The sequence below is a fragment of the Trematomus bernacchii genome, unplaced genomic scaffold (genome assembly GCF_902827165.1).
Source record: "Trematomus bernacchii unplaced genomic scaffold, fTreBer1.1, whole genome shotgun sequence".
NCBI classification, from domain to species: Eukaryota; Metazoa; Chordata; class Actinopteri; order Perciformes; family Nototheniidae; genus Trematomus; species Trematomus bernacchii.
The window spans coordinates 379,765-398,498 of NW_022987735.1; the positions used below are offsets into that span (position 1 = coordinate 379,765).

The window sequence follows — 18,734 nt, forward strand, 5'->3', positions numbered from 1 at the left end:
TCTGTTCAGTGTATCAACCATGTAGGTGTTTCCCATAAAATGTTCTGCCTGCTTCCTCTTGAGGGACCACACACTTCAGAGATCACTTCCTCCTCTTCTGGTCCAGGATCAGCCTGACGTGTGCCGGCGCCGCGCTCTGTGATGGCAACCAGGACAAACGGTACAAACAGCGGGGGATTCATGGCAGCTTAAAAGCCTCTGTCCCAAATATAAATTACAAAAAAAACAGAAACAGGGAAAGGAGCTGTCAGAATCTAGAGATGAATACCAGCCATGTGAGATGCGATCTGATTGGACGGAGGCAGGATGAGGCAGAAGGTGCTGCTGATGCTTCTGGAGGACAGGAAGTCTGCCGTGGTGTCCTGTCTTCTCTCCGTCTCTCCCTCTGTTTACGTGCGTGTCTTCTGTGTGCCAACTCTTCATAGGTCAGCCAACATCGACAAGTGATTCAGAAAAACTGACTTTTGTGAATGTCTGAAGTTTGGAGAATTTGGCCACAGGAGAGGAAAGTTGCTTTGCGTGCTTCAGTGAAAGCTCGCAGCTGTTGGCTGGTTCTGAGTGGTACCCTAAATTGTTCCGTAGGTTTTCATCCGTGTTTGTGTCTGCCGTTTGGAAGACCAATAGCGTGTACTTCAGATTCCTCTCAAGTCCTCCCTAAGCAGCCAGACACATTCTCCAATAGCATATTTACACCGAAGGAGAATAAAGTGGTCTGCCAGCCTGCAATGTCACTGAATTATTACATACAGTATTTGGTATCTGAGTTTGTCTCTCCTAATACTAATTCTGAACTCACAGCCAATACAGAGTACAGATACAAGTTTAGCCTTGGGGTTTTATTAACCAGCATTAACTGTTGCCACTTTTTCCACTAAGCAGTAACAGCTGCCCATTGCTGCCTGAAAGGACACAAATGAGAGTGACAGGGTTCTTACGGTCATTAAAAACCTGGAAAAGTCGTGGAAATTCAAAAGGCTAATTCCAGGCCCTGGAAAAGTTATGGAAAACAATATTTTTCCCAAAGTTTTGGAAAAGTCATGGACATTTTACTAAAGTTGCATCAAATATAATTTATATTTTATCTAATCGCCAAAATAGTAATACTGTAATGATAATAAATACTGTATCGTATAATAATGAAACGTCAAATGGCATTTAACTGACGAGGTATTTTGCTGATGAGAGATTTGAGTTGCTTTAGCATGTAGAAGCTAGTAAGCCTATTGGATTTGTTTTAGATAGGCACAACATGTTTCATATGCAGACCTTATTTTCCTGTTCCATGTTAAAATAAACCATTTTCAGTGGTACCGCTGAGAAAAAGTCATTTCTTTGGTCATGGAAAATTAGGTAAAGGTCATGGAGAAGTCATGGAAAATCATTGGTGAAAAAGTGTATGAACCCTGGAGTGAACTGAAGCAGTAGAGTTGACGTATGATCCCCCTAGATTATTGTAGCTGCTTTAACAATATTGCTAAATACGGTTTACAAGACTGTCTTGATAGTCTGGGATTTTACCATATCAAGAAAAAAAAAACAACTCTAAAATGTAGCATTTATGTTTAACAGATCTCAGATCATCTACCAATTGTGTTGGGTTAATACAAAGTAAAAATGTGGATCTCTAAACCGATCAAAGCCTAAACTAAATCAGGCTTGTTTTTTATCTTCACAGTCATTTCAAGCTTAAACATTTAGAACAGGCAGACTTCATCTTCATCTTCGACTTCATCTAGTAGCTCGGAGAGAGTTTCAACAGTAATGGGATGTTGTCATCGCATTAAAGCCCTTGTGATCTTTCAGTGAAAGGAAAATCAACAGAACTGAAGTAGCACAGTGTCTCGCCTGAGGTTTGTTCCAGGTAATTAGTTACTTAAACATACAGAACAAGGCAGCATGTTGCAGTCAATAAGGATCTGTTTGATTGTTGTTTGTGATTATGCTTTTGGAAAAGGTTGTCCATTACCTTCAGCCTTTTTCCTGACTGGAAAGTTGCCGTGAGGCACTTTACCCATGACCCCCTGTTTCCCTAACAAGTGAATAGAGCCTAAGGATCTGTTTCTGGGCCTGAGCTCCCGGCAGCATTCCTCATGTTTAGGAAAACATGTAAACTGACGTCGAAAAAATAAAAGTGAGCAGTCAGCTCCCTTGGCCTTTCTCGCCCAGATGCCCATATGAAAGCTGACTTTTGTGTGCTGGACAACTCTCATACAAGGTGGACGGCCGGTGTTTTCCCTGGCATGTCCTGAACAAACACAGACCAATTGCACTGGGCTGCCTGGTGTGTCAAGCCATGATCTACAGTTTTGTTTTGCATTATTTGAGAAGGCTCAGGAAGTTAATCTATACTCCACAGAACAAGAGAGACAGAGATATATAATACAAGTTCCTGCAGTTTCCCTGTGTTAGCATAAATCCCAGGCTCAAGCTGATATCCAGTGTCTAAGACAAGCAGCACGTTCCCACGCCAGCTAGCTGCCACATGGTCTGAGCGAGCTGCGGTGGCAGAGCAGCTTTGAAAACTCTGATATGAAATATTCAAAACTCACACATGCAACTTTCCTAACTCCCCTGAATATATGCAATCAAATGTGTGGCTCCTTTCCCACTCAAACCTTGGAATTGCATTATTCATCTGAGGCAGTGTTTCAACTTTCTCTCTTTCTTTGCCCGCAGTGCTCCCACCCACACCAGTGAATTAAGTCTCCGTCTTCTAATTCAATCCCAATATTCTTCCCCGTCATTCTCCAAAAACTGAGCCCTGCCAGTGTGCACATGTTCTGTCTGTATGTATGAATAACACATGTTATATTGCTTAAAGAAGACACATTACGCTCATTTTCATCTAACAACTATATTGTGTTACTACAGAGTGAAAATGTGGTTCTCTTAAATGTCAACAGATCAAAGCCTAAACAAAATTGGGCTTGTTTTTATCTTGACTGTCATTCCAAGCCAAAACATTCATCTAGTTTATTTGAAAGAGTTTCGACAGTAATGGGAAAACAGATTACGCTCATTTTCAGGTTCATACTTGTATTTTGGGTTTCTTGTTTACATGCTTCAATGTTCAAGAAACACATGATTTTTCTCCATCACCTTTGCAAAATCATAATTCTCAAATTGTGGGGAGAGGGAGAGAGGTATATTTTAATGAGCCTGCATGTGACATAGAAAGAGGATACGAATCAAATATTAACAGCTTGTTGAAACTCATGTTTTCTGACTGGGGCAAAATAAACGGGGTTGTTTCACATGTGGTGTTTCGGTAGGCACTCCAGATACCCAAATGTATGTGAACAAGCACAGAAACAGTAAGGTTATTAAGATATATCCCCTTAAAGTAAATGTAACACCACCACAAAGTAAAAATACTACTATAGCCTACAAGTTAAGGCCCTGCAAACCCTTGTTGTAGCACATCATTTATGTGTTTTCAAATCTCAATTTGTAATGTTAGATAAATGCAGTATATTTTCCTCGACAATGTTATGGTGTGGAGACTAAAACATGGTGCCATTGATTGATTTCTTGAGTAGTTTCTACAAATCCATTTTTTATTTAAAGTCTGTTAAAGACCTCACAGTTTACTGTTTGCTGTTCTGTTAATCCTACCTAGAGCTGCCAGAAGAATTTAATTAGTCTTGGTTTTGTTAAGAGATTATGTCCCACTGGTTGAATGTGATTTCTGAGGAAATATTCAGGCGGTGACACTTTCTCTGCCATGAAAATGAGCAAAACCAAAACAACTTTTGGCAGTCCCATTCTCTTATATGTATTGGCATCAGCTTTCAAACATCTACCCCGATTAACCCCTGTGTGTGTTTGTGTTGGTTTGCATGTTCTGTACTGTATATAGACACCTGTTTTGGTGTGACATTTTACGACACTTCTTCTAGATACAGTATGTTACAGTCTGCCATGCCTAGAGAGTCGGCAGCTTTATTTACCAACAAACACAGGAGGAAGGTAGCGACAGCCTTTTCTCTTCAACAGTAGACAGTATTGGACTTCAAGCAGGGGAATATTTGCATTAATAACTCAACTGAAGATCATTTTCTCTTGAGTAATTATATTTTAAAACAGTAGAAAACTGTACAAATATTGGATATTCGTCATGCTAGTCCACACATTTGAAAAGCTGATGGGAACATGACATGTTTGGCAAGTTTGTTCAAAGACAGACAAATCTATTAGCCATTATTGCAGATGAATCTTTTATTGATCCCATCATTGTTGTACTTGTCATTAAACTAGAGGGTAATTACAGTTTCTGACAACAGTGGGTAATTCTCATCATCTTTATCTTGAGTAAATGGATATAGGATTTGTAAAATTGTTACAAGACATCTAAATCCTAAAGCTCTCTTGTGCCAATGACTCACTGGATTGTACAAATTGGAAAATTGATGGGAACATTTCGCAAATGTTGAAACCACTGACCCAGGCTCATACATAATGCAGCTGGCTCTGATGTAGGTTCCTGCTCCATTTTTGTCCTGATTGAGTAATACAAGATAGCACGGACTAATTACAGTTTGGGAAACAACGTCAGGTCAGATCCGTGTTTCTGAAGAGAAGGGAAGCTTGTTGATTCCTCCTGGTGTGTGTGTGTGTGTGTGTGTGTGTGTGTGTGTGTGTGTGTGTGTGTGTGGTGTGTGTGTGTGTGTGTGTGTGTGTGTGTGTGTGTGTGTGTGTGTGTGTGTGTGTGTGTGTGTGTGTGTGTGTGTGTGTGTGTGTGTGTGTGTGTGTGTGTGTGTGTGTGTGTGTGTGTGTGTGTGTGTGTGTGTGTGTGTGTGTGTGTGTGTGTGTGGTGTGTGTGTGTGTGTGTGTGTGTGTGTGTGTGTGTGTGTGTGTGTGTGTGTGTGTGTGTGTGTGGTGTCCACAGCACCTCAGTGGAAACTTGGCCATGAGCCGACCGTTGCCCATGAGGGCTGGTAAACACGCTGCGATGGAGTGTCAAACACAATGTAAACTTGTTTCCATCACTCCATTCAGCCGCTCGCTCTTCTTCTTCGCTTGGTCTTTGAAGGACTCTAAATCATCCTGTGTTGTATGTGTAATCATGTACAGATAATCCACATTTGGTAGCTCATGTGCCTCATTACAATTCCTGCCAAGTGTGATTGAACCGACGGCTGTTATTGTAGAGTTACATTAAAGATAACTGAAAGTAATTTGCAACCAGATTTTTCTGAAATGTAATTTAGTGTGAGGTAGGTCATCTGTTCATGTTCCTATGGGATCATTTAGAGCATGTACAGTAGGTGGTGCAGTGTGCGGTGGATCAATGGTAAACAACTGTGTAGCACGTTCACACGTCCTGAGTATACATCATATCTGTCAGCCGCAGTCCCAGAGGCCAGTGAGGGTCTGAGCGAGGTCACATCAGATCACTGCCCCCCATGCTACACCCAAACCAGATGTCTGATGAATTGCTCCTCATAAAAAGATTCCTCTTTTACAGTGGACCGTGACACAGCCAAATAGGGTAAGATGGTTACGTGAGCATTCCCCAGTCGTTAAAATTCTTCCGGGTAATTCAGAAAGGCCTCTAGACGGGTTTGTCGATACAACCCGTGCCCAATGATCTTGCCCGTGGCTGCTGTAACTGTGGTTTTTCGTTTTCATCTGAACCAGAAAGTGATGCTTTTCATACAAGAAAATGCAAGTTATGCTGGGTGTCATTCCTCCTGGCCATTGACAGTTTTCAGGAAAAAAAGGACAGCTGTTTTGGCTTTTCATAGTTGATCCAGATATTCCACATCTGGCATAACTGTAATTTTTCTCTTGTTTTCCAGCCTTTAAAATATTATAACCTGCGTCATTTCATATCACCGTACCACACACAGATAAAGTTATTTTGAACAACCTTTTGCCCCTGACATGATGAATTTGCCTCTGAAATATAAAAGAGGAACACCAATGTCACAACATTAGTGCACCCGTGTCCTACAAGAAAAATGAATGCCTGCATATCCCAGTTTTCTGGCTGTCTTCAACACCTCTCGCCTTTGTCTTGCTCTTATCTTCTGTTTGTAAAAAGAGAACGTTTCTGTTCCTGTCACCCCTTAAATAAACCATTCAGATGAAGCAGTATTGTTTCAACTGTTCCAAAGAAAAGTTACAAATGTGGGTTTTGATAAGGTGAAAAAAACAGATGTTGTCGCAACAATCTGCTCGCACTTGGAGCCGACAGCCGTCCTGTGTGATACACTGCATTGAAAGAGGCTGTCTGGCACTCAGTGAGCATGTGCTGAGAGGTGACGGACAGGATCTGGCCTCCTCCTGCTCCTATCGCTCCCTGTTAGCACTTCTTCTCCTCCCGTACTTCCCGCTAATCACAACTGACAAGGGGTCCACAGGACTCTGTCTACACACACTGATAGAGAGAGTGCTGAGCTGTCTGGGAAAGAGCACAGGTAGAGACAGGGAAAAAAAGACAGATTTCAAGAACATCTGCATCACCTGCTAAATAGGCTGCTTCTCAGTTTTGAAGGCTGCAGGATTTGCATGAATTAATGAAGGACATGAGGTTGCAAGAGCATGGCATGACAGAGCATTGTCAATTAGAACGCTCTGACTTCATTTGGATGCTGTGAGAAGACCAGATGTTGAAAAGCTTCAGGGGTAAATGTATAAAAATATGTACGAGAGAGGGTCGAGAAGTATACTGTGCACAGTATACTTCATATTCTTATGTGCTTGCTTAGATGTTTATATATGTGCGAAGGTGTGATCCCAGGAGAGCTTTACATCTGAGGGTACACACGTGTGCCTCCTGGACTGAGCACACATTTCTTATGCACACGGAAGACCTGCATACTGAAACATTGATGGAGACCGTTCCACTGTGACGCAACACATCATCAGTGACACTTAAAGTACGATGAATATTTCAATGACCTGGTGCAGTGGGGACATTAGGAGTCAAGCTGGTGGGCAACCACAGGAATATTCTGAACATTTCACAGCAAAGCTTTGTGTGTGAAGAGGTAACATCTTTCTCATCAACATCTAAAACATTGCTACCTAGTTCAAGAGGTGTCGATGTAGTTTAAAACCACACATCAAAAGGGCACCAATTGAGATACAAATGGCCTGAAATGTTTATATAGGTCAACCATATTTGATAGAAAAACTGGTTTTGCTGCTGTATTAAAAAAAACAATAATTCATTTTTTTATGATGTAAGACTCAGAAGAGATAACAAATCTAAACATAATTCAGATCTAATTAGGACAACGCCTGCTGGGCTGGCTGAGATCAGATTTGGGGGTTTCACTGCTGCTGTAATCTTGCTCCCTGTGTGAAGTGGGAACTCGGGGGTGTGAATGAGCTGAGAGCTGGTTGGAGAGCTGGTGACAAACACTCCGGATTTGCCCCACAAAACGCAGAGCAGTAACCTGACGGACACTCGCTCAAACTGTTTAAATTCCTGAGCAGCGTATATCCTCGAAAGTAGCAGGGGAGCCTCTACTGTTTCATCAGAGACCGGGAAGTGCTCACACAATGGACACGGGGAGCGCGTTTTGTCACTGAGTGTTCACGGAACGGGACTGATGTTTTGCAAAGACTGCTGCTGCTGCTGCTGCACGGAAGGGGCCGTGGAGCCACAAAGCGAGGAGAAGGAGAACTCAAAGGGAAGACACGCCAATAAGGAGGGCAAAGCAGGACGCGTGTGTGCAGAGAAGCAGTGCCCTAGATCTGAATAACATCTGAGTAACTCTGTCATTCAGGATCCTTTTATGCTGTTTCGAGCACAAGTTTCTCCACCCGCACCTGGATAAACAAAGGGAATGCGTTCAGTGGCAGCCCATCTCCATGCGTAACTGGAGACGCATGGGCGCGTATTCGCTGTACTTTTTCATTATGCGTACAATAATTGATGTTTGTTTTGTCACCTACTCATGCCCTGTCCCATGACCACACTGCTATAGATGCAATATAGACTTCCTCATACTTCATATCTGCCATGAGTGATGGCGATGCCTGCAGAATCTGACAGTACCGGTGCGCAGAGCAGCACTCGTGAAAAAAGCTTCAGCGCACCGGATAGCAATGGTTATGTGAAAACATGTGTCATCCCACTGTGCCGTGACCGAGATTACGAGTCGTGGGTGAGGCTAATGTTCACAAAAATATGGAGTTCCCAGAGACTCCGGAGTGCGGTGTGTGTGGGGTCGCTTTCGGTTTTTCTCGCTCTGCTGGTCAAATGTGCAGACTGGAAAGCTGAAGCCAGCAGCAGCAGCGCTGACAACACACTCTCGCGTTCATCGTCTCCCCTTCACTTCGTCTCAGGCTGCGCGGCGGAGCTGTTGCAAACTTGCTGGAGTGTTGTTTCCCCACTGTTTACCCTCGTTTGTGCCTTCTTTTGGGTCGGTGTCTACTTAATCCGCTGCGGAGTGCTCATCCAGAGCGCCCTCTCCTTTCTAACCTTGTGCCACCTGGGCGAATCAGCGGCGTGGTCTCTCGTGTACGGGACAGATGAGCAGCTGTTTTCATTCACGACAGCAGCCGTGGTCGTGCTCGTCTGCGTGGCCACCGGTGCACTCATGGTAGCACGGCTGAATCAGGGCATATCGTTGATATTTTTCATCAGCTTTGTCAGGACTATCTCACTCTTTTCGCTGCAAAAAGTTCGGTCCACTTGGAGACCGTACGTAGCGTACCTGGTTGGAGTGCTGGGCATCCTGCTGGCGAGGTATGCTGACAAGCTCCTTCCCAACCAAGGGAGACACAAGGAGGGCTGCACCCCCGTGACTGGAGCCAGGGAAGAGATCCCTGTATTTAAAAGGCGCAGGAGGTCCAGTTCTGTGATAGCCTCAGAGATGGCACACAGTCAGTCCAACAGTAAGTCACATCGCCGGACCTCTCTGCCATGCATCCAGAGGGACCAGGTAAGAAGTTTCTGTCCCAGACAACTTTTCTATTTTTGCCTTGTTTTCTGCTTACAATGACCAGATTTGTGTTTTTGGGAAACGGAGGAAAGGAGGGAGAAGGGATATAGCAAAAACAATCATACAAAATGGCCTTGTTTATTATTATTATAACAATTATTATTACTATTATTTTTATTATTATTATTATTTATTAAAAACATATTTTTATTTGTATTTGTATTATTAATATTATTACTGTAAATACATATTTGATTGAGGATTAGAGAGGTGTATTTTTTAATTTCTTCTATGTGTAGTATAACACACCACCACAACATCAACAACAACAATAATAGGCTAATAATTGTAATAATAATGAAAATACAATAGTATTACTTGGATCATAATCATTTAAAAAAGTAGTAGTTGTAGATTTTCTTTTTCTTTTCTCTTTTTGTATTACAGTACGTGTTTACATGTCATGCCTCTGTTTTACACTACAGTGCGGATAAGACATTTTGCTTTTATCTTTGCTCAGTTGTTGTTGCTCAGATCGTCTTTGGACTGATATCATGTCATATTATGTGGATCCACTTACAGCCATTGGCTGGCAAAAAAGGAATTACAACGATTTATAATATTTTATTTTCTGTTTTAACATCTCTCTAAAATTGTTGCATAATGCTTCATTATTTTTGTATTTTATGTTACGTTATCTTCTTCTAAAGTTATGAATTATTCCACATGTCTGAAATGTTCCTATGAAAATGTGCTCCAGTCAGTCCGAGTTGATGATTTATTAATGCAAATGTATACAGTATAATTGCAAGTGTAGCTCTTTTCTTCAAATAAAATTCCAAATTTGGTATTTAGTTGCTGAAGGGATGCTATTTTGGAAACAGCTTTCAAGTGCTGATGAGAAAGGGAAGCTGAGGACACGATGTCAATGATTCATCTCATCCCTAATTATTTATGTCAAACATTCTCCCCGGATGATCTCTAAGCCACTGCCACAAAACCGACAAATGCATTATTATCTCTCTGTCCTGGACTTTAAAACCACTTGCTCCTCATCAGTTATCGGGGATTGCCGTCCGTAAACTCCTGGAATGTAGCAGCTCTGCTTTAAACCTCCTCTAGTTCTAAAACACATGCATACCTTTGTTGAAAGGAGATGGGGGGCTTCACTCAAGCAGACTTATCAGCTCCTCGGCCCTCCTTATGGAAAATCAATGAGCATGCTGAGCATGTGGATGGGAAACAGATTTCTGCAGTGATCAAAGCTCTCGTTGTGACCTGTGAGTGCGGTGAGGTTGTGAGATGAGAGGCTGCTCTGTCGGCCGGCCACTTGAAAGATGCCCTCAGCTCTCAGGCTAGTTAGCGTTGTAGTGTGCTTGTTTGTTTTTCTTTGTGGTGACACTCACACACTCCTGCATACACACATCGGATATGAAAAGACTCTTAGATACTTTACAGTTTACATTTTATTCTGATTTAGGTTTGATGTCTCAGCTGAAGCTAATCCAAGTGTCAATCATTATTAGTTTAATATGAAGTAGTTTCCTGCAGAAAGGGAGTGAGGATGTATCTTTTTCTTTTGGATGAGCTGGAAGATGGTTGCATTGTTTACATTGAATACTTGCTGTATGGTCATAAACAAGAATGTGCACTGATGGCATATTATTTTAAACTGCTGTGTTTAAAAGTACTATGATGCACATGATGGAGAGAATGTCATATGTATTTACATATACAAAGACAATTGAATTATTATGCATTGTTGTTTATATACATTTTCCATTAAGGTTATACCTTTTATCTGTAATCTCATATTCATATGATAAGAAACAAGAAGAAAACTGTATATAGCTAAAAAAAACAACATTGCTTACAGAAGTGTTTCCATTTTGGTAATCGTGAACATTACCAGGTTTTTAATCAACAAACCAAAAAATGATTTTCTTTGCTGTCGCAGAAGATGAATGTCAGATGAATTACATTTGAATTCAGACTCCATAACTCTAGGGGATTTAATATGGAGTTTCTCAGAGAACAATGAAAACAGCCCTAAAAGCAAGAGATTAGTTGTAAACAACTCTCATTGATGCAACTACGGCACTTAACACATTTTTCTGCTTCCAATTTATTTTCTTAAAGTCATATCCCAATAACAGCTGAGCAGAATGGAACAACAAGATGAACAAAACAGAGAATATATTGTAAAGATGGATGTAAGACTTCTCTGCCTCTGCTCTGTCACCTCAGCCAGGCTGGAGCCCTCTGCTGAGAGATGATCTCTATTACACGCTTCTGTTGTGGGATGAAGACAGCAGTGCTCAAACTGTCTTCATAGTATGTGAAAATAAGAATATAATAGATTTTCTGTAACGAAACCTGAGTGAGCTACCAACCGCTCTCATCTCTAAGCAGTTGAGCTTTCATGGCCTGCCTGTAATTGAGACACACATGGTGTACATATGCTGTCTTAACCGTGTCTTGTCTGTGTGGTCTGTAATGTGTAAACAAGCCCATGCTGACCCTCTCTAGTCATCACCTCGCTCACACAGGGCTCTGGCCTCCCTGGGGGGGGGGTCAGACGCATGTTGGGGGCCACAATGCAACCACCACATGGTGACGGTAACAGCAGAGACGGTAGGCAGCAAAAAGTGTCTAACTGCCTCTCCCTGGGAGACGAAATGACTGCATGACAGTAACAAGGCCATATGTCTCCAGGTACTGCTTGTCAGTTATAGATGACCTAAAGAGGCTACATGATGTTGTTACACTTCTGTACCCTTGCCGTGTTCAGCAGAGTTATGATGTTTAAAGGAAGCTGTAAGAGCACCTTAACAAGGAGTAGATTTGCACTTTGTTAACGTGACAATGTTTGCATTAGTGCCGTGCGTCTGAAGTGTTTGAAGAATGGTGTGAGGTTGAAGAAGGGATTACGGCTTACGTATACTTAACTTTGTTTTTTTTCAGGAATCGTCTCTCACAGACCTTAGAGTCTTATATAAATGCTCTTCAGATTGATAGGCACTGTGTAAAAACAGTTTATTTAGAAAATAAATAGAGCGGAGAGCTATCCCTCTGACTCTTCTTCCTCAGAAGCCTCAAAGCTGCCATGTTGCCCTCGTCGCTCTGCCAAAGCCATGCTCCGAGGCGATTTGTGGATTTAATAAACAGCCATTTTCCCTCCTTTTGATTAGAACATTGTCTGCCAGCATCTATCAGCTCACTAAGTAGATGCATGTTGTCCTTCCCATCATGAGCGTAATAAAAGAAGGTCATTATCAGCTGATCTGATAGCGGTTAGCGGGGGCCTCTGCGGGATAGTCCTCCTTCTTGGGTTAATACAAAATGACAGGCCGGTCTACTGTGTTTCAGCTGGGAATATTGAACTGGAGGAAGAGGTGTGGACTTGTGGCGTGGATTGCTTTTCACAGTGTGTAAGGAAATTTGAGTCCGAGGCTCTCCGTCTGCAGACATCAGCACTGTCATAGAACTTCCTCTCCTCTCATGCAGAGGAAACCAGTCTGCCATGTTGCCAGCTCTTATCCAATGTTGTTAACTAATCTTACCTGAGCTGCAAAGTCTGAGCAGGGCTGGCTGGCCAGGAAGGGGAGTGGACTTTAGCAAAACACTGCTTTTCAGACTTTTCTCTTTAGGAGGCGTTGGAAGCCCCTCCCTTTTCTGTCAGTAACTCCATCCCTCTCCGCGGTGCTCTGCTCTCTGTCCTCTCACTGACACCAACACAAATATTATCCCAACCAGAGGAGGAAATTCTTTCTTAACTTGGATGATAAAGATATTCTTGAAATCTATGGTAATGACTTCCTGTGGAATGGGATCCAAACACAATTACTGTTGCTGTTGTAAATGTTTCCTGTTACTCTATTTTTGCTGCACCATCCATAATTGAATTGTGTTTTGGATGGAGGAGGTTGTTGATAGCCTGTAGGGAAGTGATTTACCACTGGGCCACTGCGCTCTCTCATCCCAACAGCTTGTTTGTATTCTAAACACATCGCCTCTTGGGATATCATTTAACTGGACTTGCCTTGGTTTGGAAAGGGTTTCATTGAAAACCTTACTCTGCATTAGGAAAGGTAGCTGATACCAGCATGAAGTTGTGTGACTTGTGATTGGTCGATCCACTTCACACTTACAATCCCCATTCAGTCCTGTTGTATGAACTGCGATGTGTGTTTGTGGGGTAGAAATCAAAAGTAGGTCATTCGAGGTTTTGTTGAGTAGCCAGGCAAAACTGCAGGCTCACTCGTACGCTCCTGCATGGTGGAGGGGTCTTGGTCTTACTGATTCAGCGTAGCAACTTTAAGCGTGCCGAAGCTTGTGCTCCAGATTTGTTTGTGTACTGTAGTACCTCTACCACGTTGTTGATTATGCAGCGTGAAGCCACATTGCACTGGGATTTGGTCTGTGGCGGCATAAACAAGAGCTTCATGCCACATTTGTTGTCTCTCCAAAAAGACAGGAGTGCGTCTATGGCTAGTTTCCAGATGTTTAAAGAATGATGCAATTTACTTCCTTATGATTACATTGTTTTCACCAACTAAAATGATACGATCTGTTTACTAGGCAACATCACTCTAACAAAGGGCACCTAAAATGTTGGTAAAAATAGGTACTCCTGGAGTCCTCTGTAAACGGCATTCACAACGACAATAACAACAAAAGTTTTATGTTGAATAAATATGAAGCTACACCTAGTGGCGGATTTAAGTAGCTTAAGCATAAAGACTATAAACAGGGAGAAACAGCATGCTGGCTCTGTTATAATATAAAGATTACCATGATATAGCAACTAGTCGTTATGCTAAGTAAAGACAATCAGCTGCTGTCTGTAGCTTTATATTATAATGACAGTGTAATCACTGACTGCCTTATTATTTCCGCATCTGAACTTTTTGTATTGACTTTCTGTCTTATTTGATCCAAGGAATCAACTGTGTAGGAAAAATCTTGGTATTACCGATTGTTACAACGGAAAAAAGTACGAAACTAAGACCCTCGAACATAGCAGGAAGTTTTAATAAACGGAATTATCCTTTAAACTCTACATTACATTGCTCACCCATCTGTGTCCAATTCCTGCATTAACTTCATTTACAGCAACGAGAGTAGCTCACATCCTAGTTGTTGCCCTGAGCCTCTGATCTCTTAAGCCAACCCTACCAGAGGTCCAGGATGAAGGTGAGTGCCTCCCCTCGCTCTCCTCCCTCCTGGCACCACCAAGATCTGGCTCCCCACTGATTACCATGGAAATTGGAAGGAAGGACGTGTGTGTGTGTGTGTGTGTGTGTGTGTGTGTGTGTGTGTGTGTGTGTGTGTGTGTGTGTGTGTGTGTGTGTGTGTGTGTGTGTGTGTGTGTGTGTGTGTGTGTGTGTGTGTGTGTGTGTGTGTGTGTGTGTGTGTGTGTGTGTGTGTGTGTGTGTGTGTGTGTGTGTGTGTGTGTGTGTGTGTGTGTGTGTGTGTGTGTGTGTGTGTGTGTGTGTGTGTGTGTGTGTGTGTGTGTGTGTGTGTGTGTGTGTGTGTTGCCAGCAGCTTGATGGCTGCCAGCTGCTGCAGGCTTAGAGGTTGAATCTGCTCGTAGAAACACGGAGGGCCTCAAACCACAGACTCAACCCAACGCAGCTGGAAGTGCTAGACAGGCACAGGCCTCCAGTCCTGACACACAGCACACATATTAACACCTCAAGATCCTCACTCACATTCGAGAAGAACAGCAGAAGCTGAAGCGAATAATTTTCTTCTCTTGTATGTGATGAAGGGTATATTACATGCTGTACTTTCTTCTCCTGCTGTCTTTTCTAGAATGAGGCAATTATGTCACTCAAGTTGTCTGTGTTCCCAAAAGAGACCGACTATTTCAGTGGAGGTGAACAGAATGTTCCTGGCACGTGTGTGTGTGTGTGTGTGTGTGTGTGTGTGTGTGTGTGTGTGTGTGTGTGTGTGTGTGTGTGTGTGTGTGTGTGTGTGTGTGTATGTGTGTGTGTATGTGTGTATGTGTGTATGTGTGTATGTGTGTGTGTGTGTGTGTGTGTGTGTGTGTGTGTGTGTGTGTGTGTGTGTGTGTGTGTGTGTGTGTGTGTGTGTGTGTGTGTGTGTGTGTGTGTGTGTGTGTGTGTGTGTGTGTGTGTGTGTGTGTGTGTGTGTGTAGAGAGAGGAAAACAATGTGTGTTTGTGAAGAACTAGAGCATTTGCATATGTGGATATGTTGGGTTAAGTGTGAATAGGACTGGGCCAATATGATGATACATGAGCATTGTTACCAGAGCATTTTTTGGCAAACGCAGGCAGGAAAATAGATACCTAATGCATCAGAAAATGCTACAAGTAATATAAATCACATTTTATAAAATGTTTAAAAACAAATAGTAATATTCAGCACTCTCAAAGTAACCATGTTCAGATAGAAGGCATGCAAACGTATTATAAAACTACACAGCAACGAAATATCTGGACAAACAACCTTCACAGACAGCGACTGTACAGTAGGAAATGAGTACAAAAGGTAGCATCTTCAGTGGCAGAGTATCTCAGCAGAAGTGGTAGTAGAAGTTGTGTTTGTTGTGCAGCTCAGGAGGAGGTCTGTCACACTGTTCTCGCCCGCTGATCTGACTCTCTGTCTGGGGTTTTACATTTTCACTAGTTTCTGGAACATCTTGAAGAGGTTGTTTGAAACAATGCGTCTTTGGCTTGTTTTTAGTTTACCAAAAGAAAGTGAATAGTTGTATACTTAAATGGGTACATCTCATACTTGATATTTGGTATATATTAATATTGTTGTCTGCCAAATCCCCCTTTTTATTAAGCAAATAAGTCTAACATCTAATGTTTTCACACGAACAGTCATGTGCAAGAGGGTAAACCTCAAATACAGTCTAACATTTTATTATTAACAGGAAACATCTGATACAAAATGTACTCAACTTTTAATTAATTACATTTTTTGCTAAATCTCACTACATTTAGGTCAGTGCTCAAAAAGGACTGAAGTTGTATTTCCAACTCTTTGTGAAGAATTTATGTTTGCAATGTTGAGGCAATGTTTTTGCTCTTTAAAGGATGGGCAGTTTAATGGGTGCTTGTACATATCCGGTAGGAGGGCACATCACTTTGGGGAACTGAACTCAGCACGTTCAGCTTTCATCTTTATTTATCCTCCTGAAGGGCCTTTTCAATCACACGAGGAGCCCACCTTTTAGACAGTGATCCCTTACATGAGGGGACATTCCTGTGCCGGCCCCGGCGCTAAATGAGCTGGAATGTGCAGGTTGAGCAGAGCCTGAAGGACGGGCCTGTGGGCGCTCTGCTCGGCCCTCCCCTTCCCGCACGCCCTGACCTGAGCCAACACCACCATCCTGGGCTGTCACCAGGTGTGCAGCTGGCCTCTGCCGAATGAATAGACACTCTCACATCGCCCCGGGGAAGTGTGTGCGTGAGTGTGTATGTGTGCATGTTTGTGAGAGGGAGTAGAAGCGGAGAGAGGAGGGAAGAGTGGTGCAAGATGTAAATAACTGCAGTCAGTTGAATTTGTGAAAAACAAATGGAAGAAACAACTGTTAATTTCCTGCCTCCGAGTGTTCACATGCACATTTTGGACAGAAGGATCTCTCTGGCTATTGTGTCTCAACTAGAAACACAGTTTCACCCTTCATTTAACAAGCAGGAACATGTTGAACCTCACTGACTGGTGTCGTCCAATAAATCCAAAGATGTTGATTAATAATATATTTGAGCAGTTCACTGCCTAGTTTGTTACTCATGGCTACAACTGGACAGGATATTGCATAATAAACTTCATGCAGCAAACATTTTCCTGTAAACATTAGGACTTTTTCATTTCACAACAGGACTTTCATTCATTTTCAATAACAGATATAAACGATTAAGACGTTTTTGTATCTTTCCCTTGGGGAAAAAGTATCATTCCAACAAACAAAAACTGCTTTGCTAATAAAAGTTATACAGAAGTACAACTACAAGTTTTATCTCCAAATTGAACTTGCAGTATCAAAAACAACAGAAGGTATGACCCTGAGTTATACAAAGTAAATATTTGTAGTTCATAAACATTTGAGAAGCATGTTAATTCTTATCAAGCTCAAACTCATTTTATAACTTACTATATACTGTAAGCCTTTTAATCTGTAACAATGCATTACATTTCATAAACTTTCTCAACTCATAATCTGCTTAGTAACTAGTGGACCTCAATTAAACGCAGTGTAGCAAAGAGTGTGATATCCCCCTGTCAGCAGGCTGCATGTCTGTGTAGCTCGATGGCGTGGTGCGAGGAGAAGTGTTATTGTAACCTCTGCCTGGTGAGCCCCCCCGTCCCTCACTGGCTCGCCGTGAGTCTGTCTGTCCCTGCAGCCAACAAGGCTTCTGCTGTTCCCCGCTCAATGCCATGTTTTACTCTCTAAATATGTTGGAGAAAAAAGAAAAGAAAATGTCTGTACATCTGTCCATCAGTTGGGTTATTTCACCCCTTGAAGCAGCGAGAGTCTTAGGGTTTGGGTTAGGGCTGTTTCTGAGCGGTCACTTTCAATTAGTCAGATATTAAAAGTGGAAATTATAGTTTTAGTGCTGTGCAGCATTTGCATAATGGTAAACCATGTCTATATGATAAGGATTTTTATGGACACACCATGTTCGAACAGTTAACAATGGAGTTGTGTTTTTACCATATTGGTCAGTTTCCTGAATCCACTCAAACTAAAACGCTAATGGCTGACTTAAGGACATTTGTTAACAAAATAAAAGCACTTAATGGGCAAGGAAGTAATTCAAAAGAAGCAACTTTTACAGCCAATTGGTCCGTGGTTCTGTTGTTTCCTATTCATCTGTTTTTGTTAGCATCATTCCTTGAAGAAAAACGTGTATTGAAGTGTGTTCATTGTCACTGATGTGGGACACAAAAGAAAAGTCTTGATTAACTTTTTTTCCTTTTAATATGCTAAGCGCAATGAATGTCAAACCTTTATTATTTATTTTTCAAAGTGAATGCCATCTCAAATTGATATCCACTTGTCGGGTGCATGGTGAGGACAAGACATCCAGAGGGCCTCAAGATGTTCCCACACTTGCAAGAGTTCAACTATACAGACTGTATTATTGAGTTTGGAAGCGTGAGTTTCTGCTCAGTTGTTAGAGAATTGGTTAGACGAAGGCATGCTCTCGAGCTTGTCCTCAGTCCGTTGTCCAAAAACCATGCCTAGGCCGCTGACTCTCCGTCTGTGAGGAGTATAATAAAGTAGTGAAGCCCTCCAATAAGACTTTTCTATACACTGTAACCACACACACACACACACGCACACGCACACGCACACGCCATGCACACGCCATGCAGTCCGGTAAGCCAAGGTGTCATTGATTTGTTGATGCTTTGCTCTGCATTGCCTGGAGACACTAAACGATGTCAGGGCTGACGTGTTCTTGTGTAGGTGACATCCGTTTATACTCGGCCACAATCGATGGCTATGAACAGCACGTACTTGTGTGTGTGTGTGTGTGTGTGTGTGTGTGTGTGTGTGTGTGTGTGTGTGTGTGTGTGTGTGTTGTGTGTGTGTGTGTGTGTGTGTGTGTGTGTGTGTGTGTGTGTGTGTGTGTGTGTGTGTGTGTTGTGTGTGTGTGTGTTGTGTGTGGTGTGTGTGTGTGTGTGTGTGTGTGTGTGTGTGTGTGTGTGTGTGTGTGTGTGTGTGTGTGTGTGTGTGTGTGGTCAGACAAGTCCTGTGGAGTGGAGATAGTGGGCACCCCTTTCCTTCCCAAGATAGCCAAGCTCACCAGCTAATTGCTTTCTGGAGTACGTAGACATGGACGCTGGTT

At 42.3% G+C, this 18,734-nt stretch overlaps 1 protein-coding gene across 2 annotated transcripts in view; it reads left to right on the top strand.

The window, feature by feature from the left end:
* Positions 1-7,334: 7,334 nt before the first annotated feature.
* Positions 7,335-18,734, top strand: part of LOC117494997 (cGMP-inhibited 3',5'-cyclic phosphodiesterase A-like) — a 71,419-nt gene continuing 60,019 nt past the window's right edge. For both annotated transcript variants that reach the window (XM_034146053.1, XM_034146054.1), the window contains exon 1: positions 7,335-8,900. In XM_034146053.1, coding sequence (XP_034001944.1) covers positions 7,983-8,900 — 918 coding nt within the window. In that variant the 5' untranslated portion in view covers positions 7,335-7,982. The remainder of the gene's footprint in view (positions 8,901-18,734) is intronic.